The sequence below is a fragment of the Leptinotarsa decemlineata genome, unplaced genomic scaffold, assembly GCF_025532065.1.
Source record: "Leptinotarsa decemlineata unplaced genomic scaffold, Ldec_3_MD MMD2_P_RNA_scaffold_9, whole genome shotgun sequence".
NCBI classification, from domain to species: Eukaryota; Metazoa; Arthropoda; class Insecta; order Coleoptera; family Chrysomelidae; genus Leptinotarsa; species Leptinotarsa decemlineata.
The window spans coordinates 11241893-11257779 of record NW_027412536.1 but is presented as its reverse complement, the minus strand read 5'-3'; the positions used below and the strand labels follow the sequence as shown (position 1 = coordinate 11257779).

Genomic DNA, 15887 nt, shown 5'->3' with positions numbered 1-15887 from the left:
TAGATATGCGGCAAATTAATTTACACCAATGTCAACGCTGTGTTAAAGGAAGCAATAATATTGTTGTAAATCATGCCCTAAAGGAAATAACGCCGGCCGCCACTGGTAGCCATAAACCAATCGTGACCTAACTAAGAGCGCCCGAATGTACGCTGCCGCTCTAGATGTAGCGAGAATCATGCTACCGATTTTGAAGGAATTCTGGCGAATTTCCTACCGCATTCGATTACACGATATATAAACAATAGTCACGAGCATATCGACACAGTCAAGTGGAAGTTACAGTGCGGTACGCGAAGCTATCTAGTAAGGCGATATACATTCAAATGATAGTGGAAGTGTTTGTTGTATTTAAAGTGAAATAAAGTTCGATAATTGTTCAGTGTAGTCAATTATTGGTCAATCCACGGAAAAAAAACGTAACAATATATTCCTCAATGATATGCGATTATTCAACGGTGAAAATCTAAATGAAAAAATACTCAATGATAGGTCCCTATATAAATTATGGTAAAAAAAATGTTCGATTGCGAAAATACGAAGTGTGGAAGTTTTAAGAAAAAATATGGCAATCATTTAATATTTCTTAATTCGTTTGGGATATTTTGATGATATTTGGTAAACAATGGCAGTTGATAAAAGTTTATATTTTTCAATGAAAAATAATTTTCAATTTTAACAGTGGTGTGGGTAAGGCTAATGACTTCGTTATTTTTAGAGAAAAAATAATACGCCTATGGATTTTTCTCACATGGAGTTCTGTGACGCGACATTTTTGAGTGAAAATAACTTCAACAAAATAGAAATAATCAGTCAATCTGATTGAAAGAATTAAACACATAATTTACGTAAAAACGTAAACATAACCAAAGTGAAACGATTTTTGAAAAAAAGTTTTCCTTCACTTTGTAACGAATTAAAGAATTAACTGTCTTAAAAAAATTTATTTTAACAATACTTCACTATCACAACTAATTTATTTACACCACTCAGTAACTAACGCTTAATTTATCTTCACCGTTTATTAACCGCTCGATTCGCTTTCTTGGTACAGATTGCCCTTCGGGACGAAGAGCGACGTTTTCGCGGTACTTCGTGACGCGCCATGCGCCCGCCGACCGGGACACCGGCCAGGGCCGGTCTCAGATTCATTACATTGTCCCCTCCTCAAAGACGTTTCGCCCCGAAATGTCATCCTTGGCGTGTGTCGATACCTGCAGAACTCTCCATATTTGCACTGTGAAGTTTGATCGAAGTAACACTCCACAGTATTTATGCTCGGTCGTGGAAGATGGTTACCACACACCAAAATCTGGATGCCGCTGGATCTGAAGATCGTTTCCAACATGCTTCTCACAATTCTCCAGTCCAGCCTGTCGAGCCCAGAGGCTAATTTCGGGATCGCCAACTCCACGAGATTCTGGTCGAGCATCGTCTCCTTCAGTCTAGTAAGACTCCTCCAGACATCTTCATAGGATGGTTTGTCTCGAGAATGCTTTTTGGTCACCAAGTAGAAGATGTTTCTCTGACCCTTCTTCAACTGTAGCACTCCTCCGACTTCTGGATTCTGTTCTCGTAATGTTTGAAGCTGACCGAATTTCTTGTTGAATACCACAGCGATGCCCTTGGACATTTGGAGATCCTCTGCCACGCAGTGCGCTAGGGCGTAATCAACTGGAACCTTGAAAAGGTCTCGTGGCTCTTCTCGAGTTACCCCATGTACGACCTTCTGTCCGTTCGAGTATAAGGACATGAATTGCTGGAACGTCATTTCATCCTCTGGTGGTCTGAGGGCGCGAACTTGGTCGTGATTTCCAGCATAAGGAGCCAGTCTATTAAAATGGACGACCCTAGGCTTTCCTTGAGGTGGCTTATGGATTCGGTAGACGAGGTCATTAATCTTTTTCATGATTTTGTACGGACCTTCCCACGAGTTCCGCAACTTCGGTGATAAACCACGGCGGCGCTTAGGATTGTACAGCCAAACTAGGTCGCCGATTTCGAATCCTCCAGCATTCGCCTTGATGTCATAGGCCCCCTTCATCCTATCGCTGGCACTCCGGATGTTCAGACGGACTCGTTCATGAATGTCGTCCATTCTCTGCCGAAGCTTGCTGACATAGTCTTCCCCCGCAGTGTCTTGTTCTGGGGGCATCCCAAATTTTAGGTCGCAAGGAAGCCGCAGCTCTCGTCCCATTATAATATTGGCAGGGGTTTGGCCGGTTGACTCGTGCACTGCCGAACGATAAGCCAGCAGGAACAGGTGGAGGTATTGGTCCCAGTCTCTTTGATGGTCAGAGACTACCTTGGACAAGTGGCGGTTTATAGTTCTATTCATTCGTTCCACCATTCCATCGGACTGTGGATGTAAGGCTGTGGTTCTGGTCTTTCGAATGTCCAACAGTTTACATATTTCTTGGAACAGGTTGGACTCAAAATTTCTGCCCTGGTCCGAATGCAGCTCCAATGGGACACCGAATCGACATATCCATTCCTTTACCAGGACGTCAGCGACGGTAAAGGCTTCCTGGTTGAGCAGGGCATATGCTTCTGCCCACTTGCTGAAGTAGTTCATGGCTACCAGGATGTATTTGTTCCTATGGTGGGACTCTGGGAACGGGCCGGCGATATCGATGGCGATTCTCTCGAAAGGACAACCCACGTTATACTGGCGCATTGGAGCTTTCGGTCGTGTCCTAGGTCCGTTACTGGCAGTGCATACAGCACACTTTCTGCACCAGTCCTTGACGTCGGCTTGACAATTAACCCAGTGAAACCGTTGTCTTACTTTCTGGAGGGTCTTCGTTACTCCCAGATGTCCTCCAGTGACTCCATCATGGATTTCTTCGAGCACCTCCCGTCGTCTGCTCCTGGGTACCACTGTCTGGTGCCTTTCTTCTGCACCGTCTTCAGACTCCAACACCCGCTTCAGAACCCCGTTTTCCAAAGTAAGGGAGTTCCATTGTGCCCAGTAGGACTTGATCACTGGCGAATAACTTGCTACCTCCTGCCACGATGGTCTTCGATTACTTTTCTTCCATCCGATGACTAATTTTTTGATTTGGTGTTGGTTTTTTGAATGCTTGGACATTTGCTACGCACATGCCCAATTTTCCCACGGTTCCGGCATCTTATTTGTTTTCTTTCAGACAAAACTCCTTTTATCGCCTTTCTTATAGTGGCCTCAATATCAGCAGAACCCTGTCCATCTTCCTCCATAGTTTGAACTTTGCTCTGGCCTTTGCAGGATTGTTTTATAGCCTCAAACTCCAGAGCGCTTGCCAGTGCATCCACGAGATGTTTGGGATGAGCTAGCGTCAAGGCCTGCCTCGTTTCTTGGTCGCGAAGTCCATCCAAGAATGCCTGAACTGCTAACCGCTCCATTACATTTTCGGGTGTAGCAGGATATGCCAGACGGACCAATCGAGCTATGTCGGCTTCAAACTCCTGTAGGGATTCTCCTGATTTCTGGCAGCGGTTCTTGAGCTGTGAATGGTAAACGTGCTCTAGGTGGGCCTGTCCATACCGCAGTTCAAGATGCTTCACAAGTTGGTCATAGTCTTCCTGTTCCTGGACCGTGAGGGCTTGCAGGATATTCGTTGCTTCTCCACGCAACGCCAATGTTAATGCTACCGCCTTTTCTCCTGCATTCCATCCATTCGCTCTGGCCGCAGCTTCGAATTGTCGGCAGTAATTTGCCCAAGGAGTTTTTCCGTCGAACTGGGGCGGCTTCATGGAGAGCTTTCCTGGTTCAGAACTGAGTTTGACATCTTTCAGTTCCGGAATTGAGTTTTCAGTAACCGTTTCTGTGGGGTGGGCAAAATTAACAATTTTGTTTTGCAACCTGATAATTGTTTTCTTTATCTCGCTGATTTCTGCCTGAACTCAGCCTTTGATTTCTTCTACTTCTGCGTTCATTTCCTTCCTGATTTCATCTATCTCTGTCTCAATGGTTCTTATTCTTTCTTCGAGTAGGCTCGCTACACTACAAAGCTCTTTCTTCAAGCCTTCTGCATTCTCAAGAAGTTCTTCCTTCAAGCTATTCGAATTCTCTAGAAATTTATCTTCCAAACTTTTAGAATTTTCCAGAAACTTCTCCTCCAGGCACTCCGAATTTTGTTGAAATTCATCTTTTAAACTCATCGAATTTTCCAGAAGCTTCTCCTCCAGACTTACCGAATTTTGTTGAAGTCCATCGAGTTTGCTCATTATTGAACTCAAATCACCCCCAGAAACTTCGATTAAATATGTTTCGGGATCTTCTCCTGATTCAATCAAGTTGTCCCATAGTCTCTTCTGGAGTACTGATTTTTTTCCGGAAGAATCTAGTTCCTTCTCCTCCAATTCTTGCTTCAATTCGGCGACTTTCAAGTCCACTAGGCGCACTTTTCTTGAACACATTTTATCTCTTACTGTCTATTTTACTCAAAACTGAATATGTCCACTTATTTAATGGAGTCCGAAACACTTATTTATTTTCACAAGTCTATTTTTCGCGAGAAAGATGTATCAGTTTATATCTCCGTTGTCCGGTACTGTCCGCTTCGCGAAACACAATGAATCACCAGTCTCTCTGCGCGAAAGTGCGAAAGTTTTATAGTCAATATCACTGTGATACAAAAATTGTCCACCAAGCGCTCTCAAATTTATTTTGAAAATCCACTTCTGATCACCAATTGTAACGAATTAAAGAATTAACTGTCTTAAACAAATTTATTTTAACAATACTTCACTATCACAACTAATTTATTTACACCACTCAGTAACTAACGCTTAATTTATCTTCACCGTTTGTTAACCGCTCGATTCGCTTTCTTGGTACAGACTGCCCTTCGGGACGAAGAGCGACGTTTCTTATATCGTCAACGAACGTTCCGGATCCCTCTGCGGATTTCGGGACCCATCCGGAGTTTTCGCGGTACTTCGTGACGCGCCATGCGCCCGCCGACCGGGACACCGGCCAGGGCCGGTCTCAGATTCATTACAACTTAATATGCATGCTTGTGCTCTCCTTCTTATAGAATTTGGCACTTGTTAAAAAATATCAGGTGTATTTTTTTAGTCTATCACATGGTGCAAATATCTTGAATTATCTTCATCAGTCTTAATGAAACTTGTGTAAGTTACTGAATTAACTATACGTTACATCGGATTAGCAATGAAGGAAGTTTTTGAAATACATAGTAACAGTCAATTGATTTGTAAGAATACATTGTTCAACTTATTACTAACTGGGAAGGCAGTATATATATCTACGGAACCAGAGCACCATAATGTTTTCGGCGAGTGCATCGGCTTGGGATGTGGGGTTTGAGCAAACCCGCCATCGGATGTCTACTTCCACGTAGCCCCGCTGGATACGGGAATGACAGAATCACTTGTGGTTCTGTTATTCCCTAACTGAATGGCATCCCAACGATGGCTTAATCCTAAGGTGTGTGTATCCGTGATGAGAGGATGAACGACACTGAGCCTATCAGCTGTTTCTATGGAACCTTCGAGATACCGGGCGCCCTCTCGACGTTGCATGTCGAGTTTACGACTCCAACGGACCTCCGTCCTCCGTGTAAATTTAGTTCAGGAGCGAGTCTACAGAGGAGATGGATGTCGAGTTTACGACTCCAACTGACCTCCTTGTAAATTTAGTAAAGGAGCGAGTCTACAAAGAAGATGGATGTCGAGTTTACGACTCCAACGGACCTCACTGTAAATTTAGTTCAGGAGCGAGTCTACAGAGAGGAGATGGATGTAAAGTTTACGACTCCAACTGACCTCCCTATAAATTTAGTTCAGGAGCGAGAGCTGCGGTGTACGCAGAATCTGTTTCAGGTGGGGGAACTAACCCCCCATGAGCAGGTTAGCAAACGTTTGCGCTCAAGTGAGGTTTTAAACCAGAGGCGAAAAAGCCTTGCACGGCTGAATCAAAGGCATCGTCAAGTGTAGCTGACGTGCAAAAACCCTCATATGGGAAGGTTGTCGTGGGTATCAAGGTGGGAATCTTGCAACATGACTATCCGACTACCACATTAACAGAGCATATACTCTGTGCCTGCCCCGCTGGGGACCGAATCAGGTCTTTAGAGTTCAGCAGAGCCGTACTCTCACCATCTGACCTGAAAGACCACTCACCATACAAACTAATCGGCTTCGTTAAGAAGCTGAATTTGTTTGGCCGAGTTAGAATAGGTGTGAGCCACAATAAACCCTTGCGGGTTGCGGTGGAGGGTCGAATAGACCCACTCACTTTGGACCTAACCTAACCATAATGTTAAAATTATTGAAATCATTATGAAGTAATGTTATCTCAATGATATGGTAAGACATTAGCATTTTTAGTCTCGGTAACACGCTTATGATAGTATAAATTAGGTTTCAAAGCAGATATAAATTTTGAAGAAAATGAACTGCAACACTTTTTGAAATTACTTAATATTGAGCTCGTGAAAAAATAAAAACGGTTTACTTTTAGTGATCCTATTTTTGACTCAATAACAATACATAGTTGGCAATATTGCAAGAAGTATGGACTAAAGTCGTTATTTTCAGTTTTACGAGGATCCCATTCCTGAAATGCAAAAGCATCCGTGGAAAAACAGTGAATATCGACACGGGCTAGAAAATGAACCACATGAATTTAATTAGTTCGGACTTCCATTGCCTAATATGATTCAAAAACTATGAAAGAACAAATAAAATTAGAATGAATAGCTAAAATATCCATTATATTAATAAAACCTGAAGGGAAAATACAATAAAACAAATACATCTTCACATCTTCACATCACATCTTCACATCTTTGTGAAGAGTTCATTTTGAAATTAACTGCTCGCTTATTTCCTCTGTAAGTTTCCCACATTTTTTGTAAGAAGTAGAAAGCCAAAACATTTTATCCCAAAGAGGTGCGAAACTACTTGAAATTGCATTCAGGTAAAATCCCGTCATAATCAGATCTTCGGTAGCTAAAGTCGAGGATTTCGAGCTTTGGGTAGGTATTTTACTAATTCATCATTGGCAATACTGGAACAAATAGTTTTTTTTTTTTGAAACGGCACCATTGCCGATTGCTCTCAATTTATATTACGTTTTACATTTCTGATTTCTCAGAACAATCATTTTTGGATGAAAATATTTTGTCAATAATAAAATAATGGATAATAAGGGAACCGATACGAGTGAAAGTGATATTGAAAGTCTGTCATCAATATTCAAAAAGGGATTAGAATCTTATAATAACATAACAAATAGTGATCAACCTACTAATAGTCCAGATATGCAGGTGAGGTTTTTTGTAATTTATGGATAAGAATAATTAATAAAAGTTAACTTTTCTATTTCAGATTAGTATAAAAAGGACTATGAAAACTTTCGAAGATGCCACTAGGTTAGTTTCATTGGCTGGCATTTTTAGTAACAATGAAAGTATTGATGAAGTTTCAACAAGTGATCTCCAGTATTTTTTATTACCAGCACTCCTGGGTTCTCTCAATTTGAAGTTAACTTCAGGTGAACGGAAAGATATTGTAGATGTTGCTGAAATCTATTTCAAGGATTTCTTATTACGCTGCAATGCATATAATCTCAGTAATTATCAAGATAAGAAAACCGATGAAAAACTAAATAAGACAGAGTTGGAACAACTGTTGACAGCAGTGAATACCAGGGCAAATAAAATACAAAGGTAGGGTATTAATGGGTATACATTAAGAGATATCCTGAATGCACCAAATTTAATATATAAAAAGGTTGAAAATCATTTTTGAATGTTGCGTTTTTATTAAGAATAGTAAACCTTTTATCAAAATCATATTTACATTTGAAAATGGGTACATACAATTTAGAAATGTAAATTTCTGGTAGTATGAGCTTTTCAAATAATTCCCTAAAGCTCTTCTTTGAAAAACATTATAGTCTGTATAAACTCATACAGGAAAAACAGATTGAGTTTTCAATGGTTCATCTTAAAAAATAAACATGATGATATGCATATACAGACCCCTGCAGGCTGAAATTCTCATTAGACTAGAAGCACCATCGAATGAGCTACTATAAGATGCTTCACTTATGATGACTGGTGACTGTCACAATAATGTGTTTTTTTTGAGTACGTTATGGATTTTCATCAAGTATCGGCCGATTCTATCAAATTAATCTTGATGATAAACAATCTTTACACACCCAAATACTACCATTTCTTCTGGTATCCTTCAATTCAATCATACACTTAAATTTCATCTCTGGCCACCAGACCATAGATACAAATGTTATTGGTTTAACCACCATGGTGTAGAGCCAATAACATCATGTCTGGTTTCGGCCCTCATGACTTTCTAAGGTGCGTCTGACCAGCATCATAAGTAACTCCACCTTTCCTTTCACTCTTTCCAGTACTGGTTCCAGGTCAGTCTGGGATTTAGTATCACTAGAGGTCGTAGGCCCTCTGTTTTGGTCCTCTTGGTAAATACTACTACATTCTGTTTCTTTGGGCTTATGTTCAGCCCTTTCTCATCAGTCCATCTAGTAATATTCAGGACCTATTGCGTGCGTCCCTTCACCATTTTGCTCTGGTTTAGAGCATAACCCAGTACTTATGTGTTTATTACGGTCCAGAAAACTTAGTAACTCATCCATTACAAGCTTTCATAACGGTGGGGTAAAAAACCCCTGGAGACTACCCCTTGCTACCTGTGCCACTATTATCTCTTCTTCCATGATGGTCGTGTACATCAATCTTCCTCTAAGCTTGCAGTTCACCCACCTGCAGCTTGTATCTTCAATTCTTCTTCTCCTCGATGCCTTAATGATTGATTCTAAGGATGTATCATCAAATGAGCCTTCTAAATCCAAGAAAGCATCTCAATATTCGGCTTTTTCCTGGACCTGGCATAATACTGTTTCCGTCAACATACCTGATCTGTAGGCATATTGGTCTCAATTCTGTGGTTTGGTAGCCATTACTGTGTCTCTAATATGTCTGTCAAGTAGTATTCAAAAGTTTTCAATGTTTTCATGAGACTGTTTGGTCTCAGGGTCTTCGCTGAGTCCTGCCCAATTTTTCCAGGTTTCTGAATAAAAGTGTCCCTAATCAATCTTCATGTTTTTGGTATATATGCCAGAGACAAACTCATCCTGAGAATTATATACAATTTTTTAAGTAGAAGTTCTGGTCCCTTTTGCAGCATAACTGGGTGAATGCCATCTGGCCCTTCTTTTAAAACTGTTGTAACGGCTCACCACTTTTATTGCTGTCAGTGCTTTCCCATGTCAGGTGTGTATTTTGCCATAGTCAGTTCCTGACTATCGTAAGGCAGATAAGCTGATCCAATGACGATTTGCACAGGTCCTTCCTCAGCAGCCATCTTTAGATTGACCGTCATACAATCAAATCTCAGATTTGTACCAATCCCATGATTTTTTCTCTGTAGACCCATAACCTTTGTAAGGACCTCCAAAGCCCGTTACTGTCTTGTAGGTTGCCTTGTGCTACTCTCTTTATGAGTCAGAGGAATTGCACGAAAATACCTCCATGGAGCCCTCTGTGAAGTTTAATACTCTGAGAGATCGTCTGAAATGTCAGAGGCTTCGTTGGGGATACATGAGGAGTTCCAAGCAAATGAAAGAAAGGTGAAACTGGAACCTCTGGCATGGAATAAATCCAAAACAAGCACTTTTCACAAACATCAGAACGGTAATACTCTTCTCGATGTGTGTTGGTTGGTGAAATTTCTGACACAAAGAGTATTGCAGTTCTGGTATTTGGGAAAAGTGCTTGTTTTGGATGAATACCTCCTGAAACATTCTGATCCCTTCAAGAATTCCAATATGCCAATTTTGAAGATTATGTGTGCACTATTATGTATTTTTTTTTTTTTTAATATTGTTTGCACGTTTGTACTGATATTTTCATTTTATTCACTTTTCTTGTCTGCATACCTATTGCTAATTTAAACTGTAAAAACGAACCTTCAATTGTCCTGCTACAAATGTAATGATTTTATTTGATATAGTAAAACTATTGTATGATCTTGGGATTATCCATTAACATTACAAATGGGCCACCTATTGGAAAATAGTTAGGCTGCTCCCTAGAGGTATACACAGCAGTGTGTGTTATTGATGCCAAAAAAAATCTGCAAATTTAATTCAACTTTGATTCTTGTTTTATAAAAATACGTAATAGTAGCAATTTCTGCATGTTAAGGTTTTTTTTGCAGGTTCAAAGAACAAAAAGAACTAAAATCTAAACTTGGTGACTTGAAAAAAAATATTGAGAATGAACATGTGGATGAGGAAATCAAACGAGAATACTTCATTACAATGATCAAACTTTTTATTCATGAAGCTATCGAAGAACTGAATAGCATTGATATGGAAAAGCCCATTTTGGAGCATATGGATAATATGAAAAAGGATGATAAAATACAGCCCAAAAGAGCTCTACCTCCTCCTCTCAGGCCAATTATTATAACAAAAGATGAAGTACAGAAAGCAGTATTTGGGGCAGGGTATCCTTCTTTACCTACCATGACGGTAAGATTCTGATGTCTTTATTTCTTAAGCTACTTTGAGCTACTAGAACTGAAATACTACATGAAATAGTCACGATAAAGATTTAATGGGAATTGTGTGATATCTATAATAAGTGAAACTTGTCAAATGTTACCCAAGCTTACGATCTGATATATTTTTTAGTTGTGATACTGCACATACTCCATGGTTCTTATAATGCTGTATTGATTGATGATACAAATTTGAAAAACAAAAAAAGGGAAGACAAGCTCCTAATCCAAAACTAAAATGAATATATGAGTTAATCAAAGGTCTGTAATGTATAATAATTGAATGTAGCGAAGGGAATATGTAAATAGTTCTTTGTTGTAGAATCATGTTGATGAAATTTTAGATTTGTTTTGAAAGTTGATTTGTTTTTGAACATGTACGTTCATTGTTCAAAAATATAAACCAATGATGGAGTTTAGACACCATACTCCTTAAAATGTGCCTTACATGGTTACATGGTTCTCTGTTCGAACAATTTGCTATGCATCTCAGAATACGTTTTTGTGCTATAAAGACATTTCTTACTGAGGTAGTTACACCCCAGAAATAGATACCATACCTAAGTCTTGATTCTACTTGAGCAAAATATTCGTTGAGCAACTGTCTCTTTGTCAAAACTGTTCAAAAGTTAATGAAGAGGAACTTCAATCAGTTGAGTTTTTGAGGTTGATTGTGATGATGGGATTTCCATCTAGAATGTTTTCCAAGAATCTTACATAGTGATCAGTATTTGTTAAGATCTGATTTTTCGCCATGAAATATGGCAATCCGTTTTGGCAGTTGTCAGTATGAATAATTTTTGCGTCGAATAATGAATTGTTCTTATTGAAATCAATTGATATCTGGCTATTCAGGCACAATTGTTTTCTAATCTTTTTGAATCTGGTGCAGATATATCTACCGAAAAATCATCTACATAAGTGGTACAATTACCTCCGATACTATTTACATAGAGTATAAACAGTAGAGAACACATTATTGAACCTTGTATTGACACAAATTGATATCTATTTTAAAAAAATGAATTCAGCCAGATGAGAGAAAATTTTGTATGATTAACACTTAAAACATAAAATCAACTTCTACTCAAGTACTCTTTTCTGCTGAGTAGTATGAATATGATCTGATAAGATTAATAATAATAACTGGTGTAAAAGCAATTTAAATTACAAAGAATCACCTTAAAAGTTTTCTCACCAAAAGGAAAGAGTTTACTAGATTCAACCGTCTCTGTTTCCAAAGACATTGCAGTATCATTAATTTTTGTTTTGTAGTTTCCAGGTGCTATAAATGCACTTTGACATATGTTAGTGAAGTATATTCTAAATCAGACCTCTCCACTATCATGAAAAATCGAGTGAAAAATCGATCTCTTATATTTACAAAATTGCTATATGTCATTCCTATTTTTGAACGTCAGTCAATGTTTTCAGAAAATGTTTCATTTTCATTTATAATTTGTTCGAGCCATGAAGGAAAAATTCAAATAATGAAATGTGGATTTATACCAAACTTCAAAACTCTTCAGATATTAACATTTTTTTAAATTGAACTTTTAGGTGAATGAGTTTTATGATAAACGTGTGGCAGAAGGTATCTTTCCTGATCCAAACAAAAAGAAAACTGTTCCCACCAGTCTTCAAGAGGCAGCTTTAGCAGGAATGTCTCTTAATCAAGATGAAAAAGAAGAAGAATTGAAGGACAAGTTGATTGAAGAGGATGATGAAGAGAACATTGCTAGAATGAGAGCCAAGGATGAATTCAAAGATGATCACAGGCGAGGGTGGGGTAACCGAATGAACCGAAGTTGAAATCAATCTTTCTGGAAACTAACTGGTTCAGGGAGCATGCTCTTTGAAAAAATTTCTGTGGTTACACTGGATTCGATAACAAAAAGGATGGATATTTTTCCAGGAATTCAGAATATTTTTTATCAAGTGAAAGAGCTGAATTTATCTGAGATATACATACTATGCATTTTCTCAAAGTTTAGCTTTAATCAGCAACTGTAATGAACTACATAAAGAAAATTGTTACTGAAAAAATGTTTAAAGAATTTGAAAGTGTCTTCAAAATATCAGTGTTAGAATTATGAGGGTTACCTTTTGAATTTATTCAATGTGATGTGATTGAAATACTTTTTCTGAATCTCATATCACTCCTACTCCATTTCTCATAAAGAAATATAGACAAAAGCTTTTGAAATATTCGTTTCATTATTATTTCCTGTTTTGGGACTTTAAAACATGTATTTTGATTGTTAAAGGTATCAATTATTTTAACTACTTGTTTAATTTAATTCAACTGAAAATCTTATGAAGATTTAAGTGAGAACTGACGACCACCGATTTAACTATTTTTTCACATGCACTTTTTTGTTTCTGTTAAAGTATATCTGTTTCTTAGTACAGAATCTTGCTTGACATACTAGCTTTTTCGTACTATTAGGAAGTTGCCACAAAAATTATTTATGGGAATACATTTTTTTTGGAGGGTACTAGACACATTTTGCAGTTGAATACCATTTTTGTTTATTTTCCAATTACTCAAACTATGTGAATTAATGTGCTTGCATAGATTAGTAAGGTTTTTTTAACCAAAACAAAATTTAAATTGTTTAATCTGTTTTTCCATTAATAAAAAAAAGTTGTTTAAATAAATTTATAATATATAATTTTTTCAGGTTGAAATTGATCATATATTTAAAATAACTTGATAATTTTTCATACTTGGAGACATAACCTATTAAAAATTTGTATTTACTGAGCAAGGGCATAGTTTATGCGTGTACTAAATTATTAACTATTAGTAATCATATACAAGTTGCAGTGGGGAGTGCAATAGAGACTCACTTTTGACCTTACCTAACCTAACCTAACCTAATATCATATACGATTTACTTATTATGCGCAGTGTCTACCAAAAAAATAATTTGCAATAATAACTCAATTTTACTTTCTAACAAACCCCGCGGGATAGTACTGAGGGTAATTGCTCTTGAAGAATTTTCTGGCCTCTCTTGTGATTGCCTTGTTGCCCCGGAGCGCCAATTAATTTTTGTTGTTGTTTCATAATTTCATGATTTGTATTACTTTCTTTACTACTTCCAATATATTGTGATTTACGGAACCTATTCATTTTGAAACATGAATATACTTGAGTGTCAGGCTTTTATCATATTATTACCACTCTCTATTATTAAAAGTCGTCCAACTGTGTGGAAACTACTTATATAGATCTGCCTGTGTTGAAATCGGGTGACCCAGCAGACTTTAGTGAACGATTTGAAATAATATACTATGATCTAGTCAGAAACAGTATTTAACTGAGTCAGCACGGCTTCAATACCAGAAATCTACAGTTACTAATTTAGCTTGCATAACGCAAGATATATCTGAAGATTTTGAATCTCAAGTCAGGTAAATGTCATTTACATAGACATTCAAAAAGCATTCGACATTATTAACCATTATTTATTGTAAGATAAACTCAGATCTGTTGTTAATTTAATGGGACATTAAAATTAACAAATATAAGCTACAAAATAATGCTTAGAGACAATAGCAGAGTGAATAGACAGCCCAGCTGAACAGATACAAATATAAGTACATGAATATTGAAATGTAAATATATAATGCTACATAATAAACATTGATAGCCATTTCGTGTTGATTTCAATAACTTGTTTACACAGAGCTACATGAGCCTTGGTAGAATTTGTTCACACTATAATAGGACTCTCAACAAGGAATTCTTTTACTTTCTTTCTGATTTTTTTTTCATTATATATTCGCCTTAAATCAATGGGAAGGTGATTAAATAACTTCTTCCTATTGAAAATAACAGAATTTTGTGTAAGGGCTAGAGTAGGTGTGGGAAAGGAAATGAAGTAAGACTGTCGTGCACTATAAGTTGAGGTGGTATTAAATTGATTTTTATATTTATTGTAGATAAGACACACTGTTTCCAAAATAAAAAGACATACTAAGGTCAGAATTTTTTGTTTGACAAATAATGGGCGGCACGAATCTCTGTAACTAGCCTTGCATAAATATCTGATGAATCTTTTTTGTAGAGAAAATACCATACTGAAACGAAATTGTGCAAAATTTCCCCATAAACGAATTCCATAACGTAAATAGGACTCAATTTGTGCAAAATAAACTGATCTTGTAATAGTAGTATCTAACTCTCTTGCAACAACTCTCGCTGCATAACATCCTGCTGCTAGTCTTTTACATAAGTGGTCCACATGGGAATCAAATTTTAGATTTTTATCACTGAAGAGCCCTACAAATTTGTTTTTCTCCAAATTTTCAATTTTTACATTTTCCAAGAGTATTTCCACTATGTTGGATCTAAACGTGACATTTGTTTTGTTGATTTTGAATGACAAAACACCACCACTCTTTCACTCTTCGTATGTCGACGATGATTTGATGAAGTAAATTTGAGGCGGTATTGCTATGCCAGAGGATAGTGGTGTCATCAGCAAAACATGTTAATTGACCACTTAGTCCACATGAACTAAGTCATTGACGTAAATGAGAAACAACACAGGTCCCAAAACGGAACTTTGTGGGACCCCACTGCCGATGAAACGTTCTTCTAATGAAATTCCATCTAATAGAACATTCTGCCGCCGATGAGTGAGGTGCGTCTCAAACCAAAGTAATGCAGATCCTATAAATACGTAAACTTCTAGCTTATGAAGAAGTAGCATTTGGTCTACACGATCGAAGGCCTTGGTTAGGTCACAAAACATTGCCGCCACAGATTCTCTTTCATTAAGATTGGTGTACAGGTTTTCCAGAAGCGAAAATATAGCGTCTTGTGTACCTTTTGAAGACTGAAAGTCAAATTGGAATAAATTTATTATACTGTTTTTCTCGAGGAAGAATATTACTCGTTTTTTCACCAGTTTTTCTATAACTTTAGAGACGACGGTTGCAAAGCAATTGTCCTAAAATTAGCTGGGTTGTCAAGATCCACTATTTCACATAGAGGAATGATCGTGGAAATTTTCAGACATGATGGGAACATACCTTTGAAGAATAAGAAATTTATTGCCTCCGCCAACGCACTCAAAGCCCTGTCGGGAAGAGTTATCAGAAGTATTCATGTTACACAAAAGTACACAAAATTTGTATGAAAAGGAAAAGGGGAGTCTATCAAGGGACATTTGTTCAATATTTTTTTATGTATAAGATAAATAATAACGAAAAATCTGACTTAGAGGGTGGTAGAATTACGAAATTCTTAGTCTCAAATGCAAATTTTAATAACTCTGCAACCGGTTATCAAAATTCAAAAAGGTGGAAAATTAAAT

The 15887-nt window shown here is 37.5% G+C and overlaps 1 protein-coding gene and 1 long non-coding RNA gene across 2 annotated transcripts; one reads left to right on the top strand and one right to left on the bottom strand.

Annotated features, from left to right (window-relative positions):
- Nucleotides 1-7044: 7044 nt before the first annotated feature.
- On the top strand, nucleotides 7045-12763 carry Tap42 (immunoglobulin binding protein Tap42). The gene is made up of 4 exons (XM_023169150.2): nucleotides 7045-7277; nucleotides 7339-7679; nucleotides 10213-10528; nucleotides 12118-12763. Exons 1-4 carry the CDS (start codon nucleotides 7149-7151, stop codon nucleotides 12367-12369), a joined length of 1038 nt encoding a protein of 345 aa, XP_023024918.2. The 5' UTR covers nucleotides 7045-7148; the 3' UTR covers nucleotides 12370-12763.
- A 1707-nt stretch (nucleotides 12764-14470) lies between these two features.
- LOC141480532 (uncharacterized) lies at nucleotides 14471-15667 on the bottom strand. Its single transcript, XR_012464409.1, has 2 exons — nucleotides 15465-15667; nucleotides 14471-15407 (listed from the first exon to the last, which is right to left on the bottom strand). It is a non-coding gene; the product is annotated as an uncharacterized lncRNA (long non-coding RNA).
- Between the last annotated feature and the right edge of the window lie 220 nt (nucleotides 15668-15887).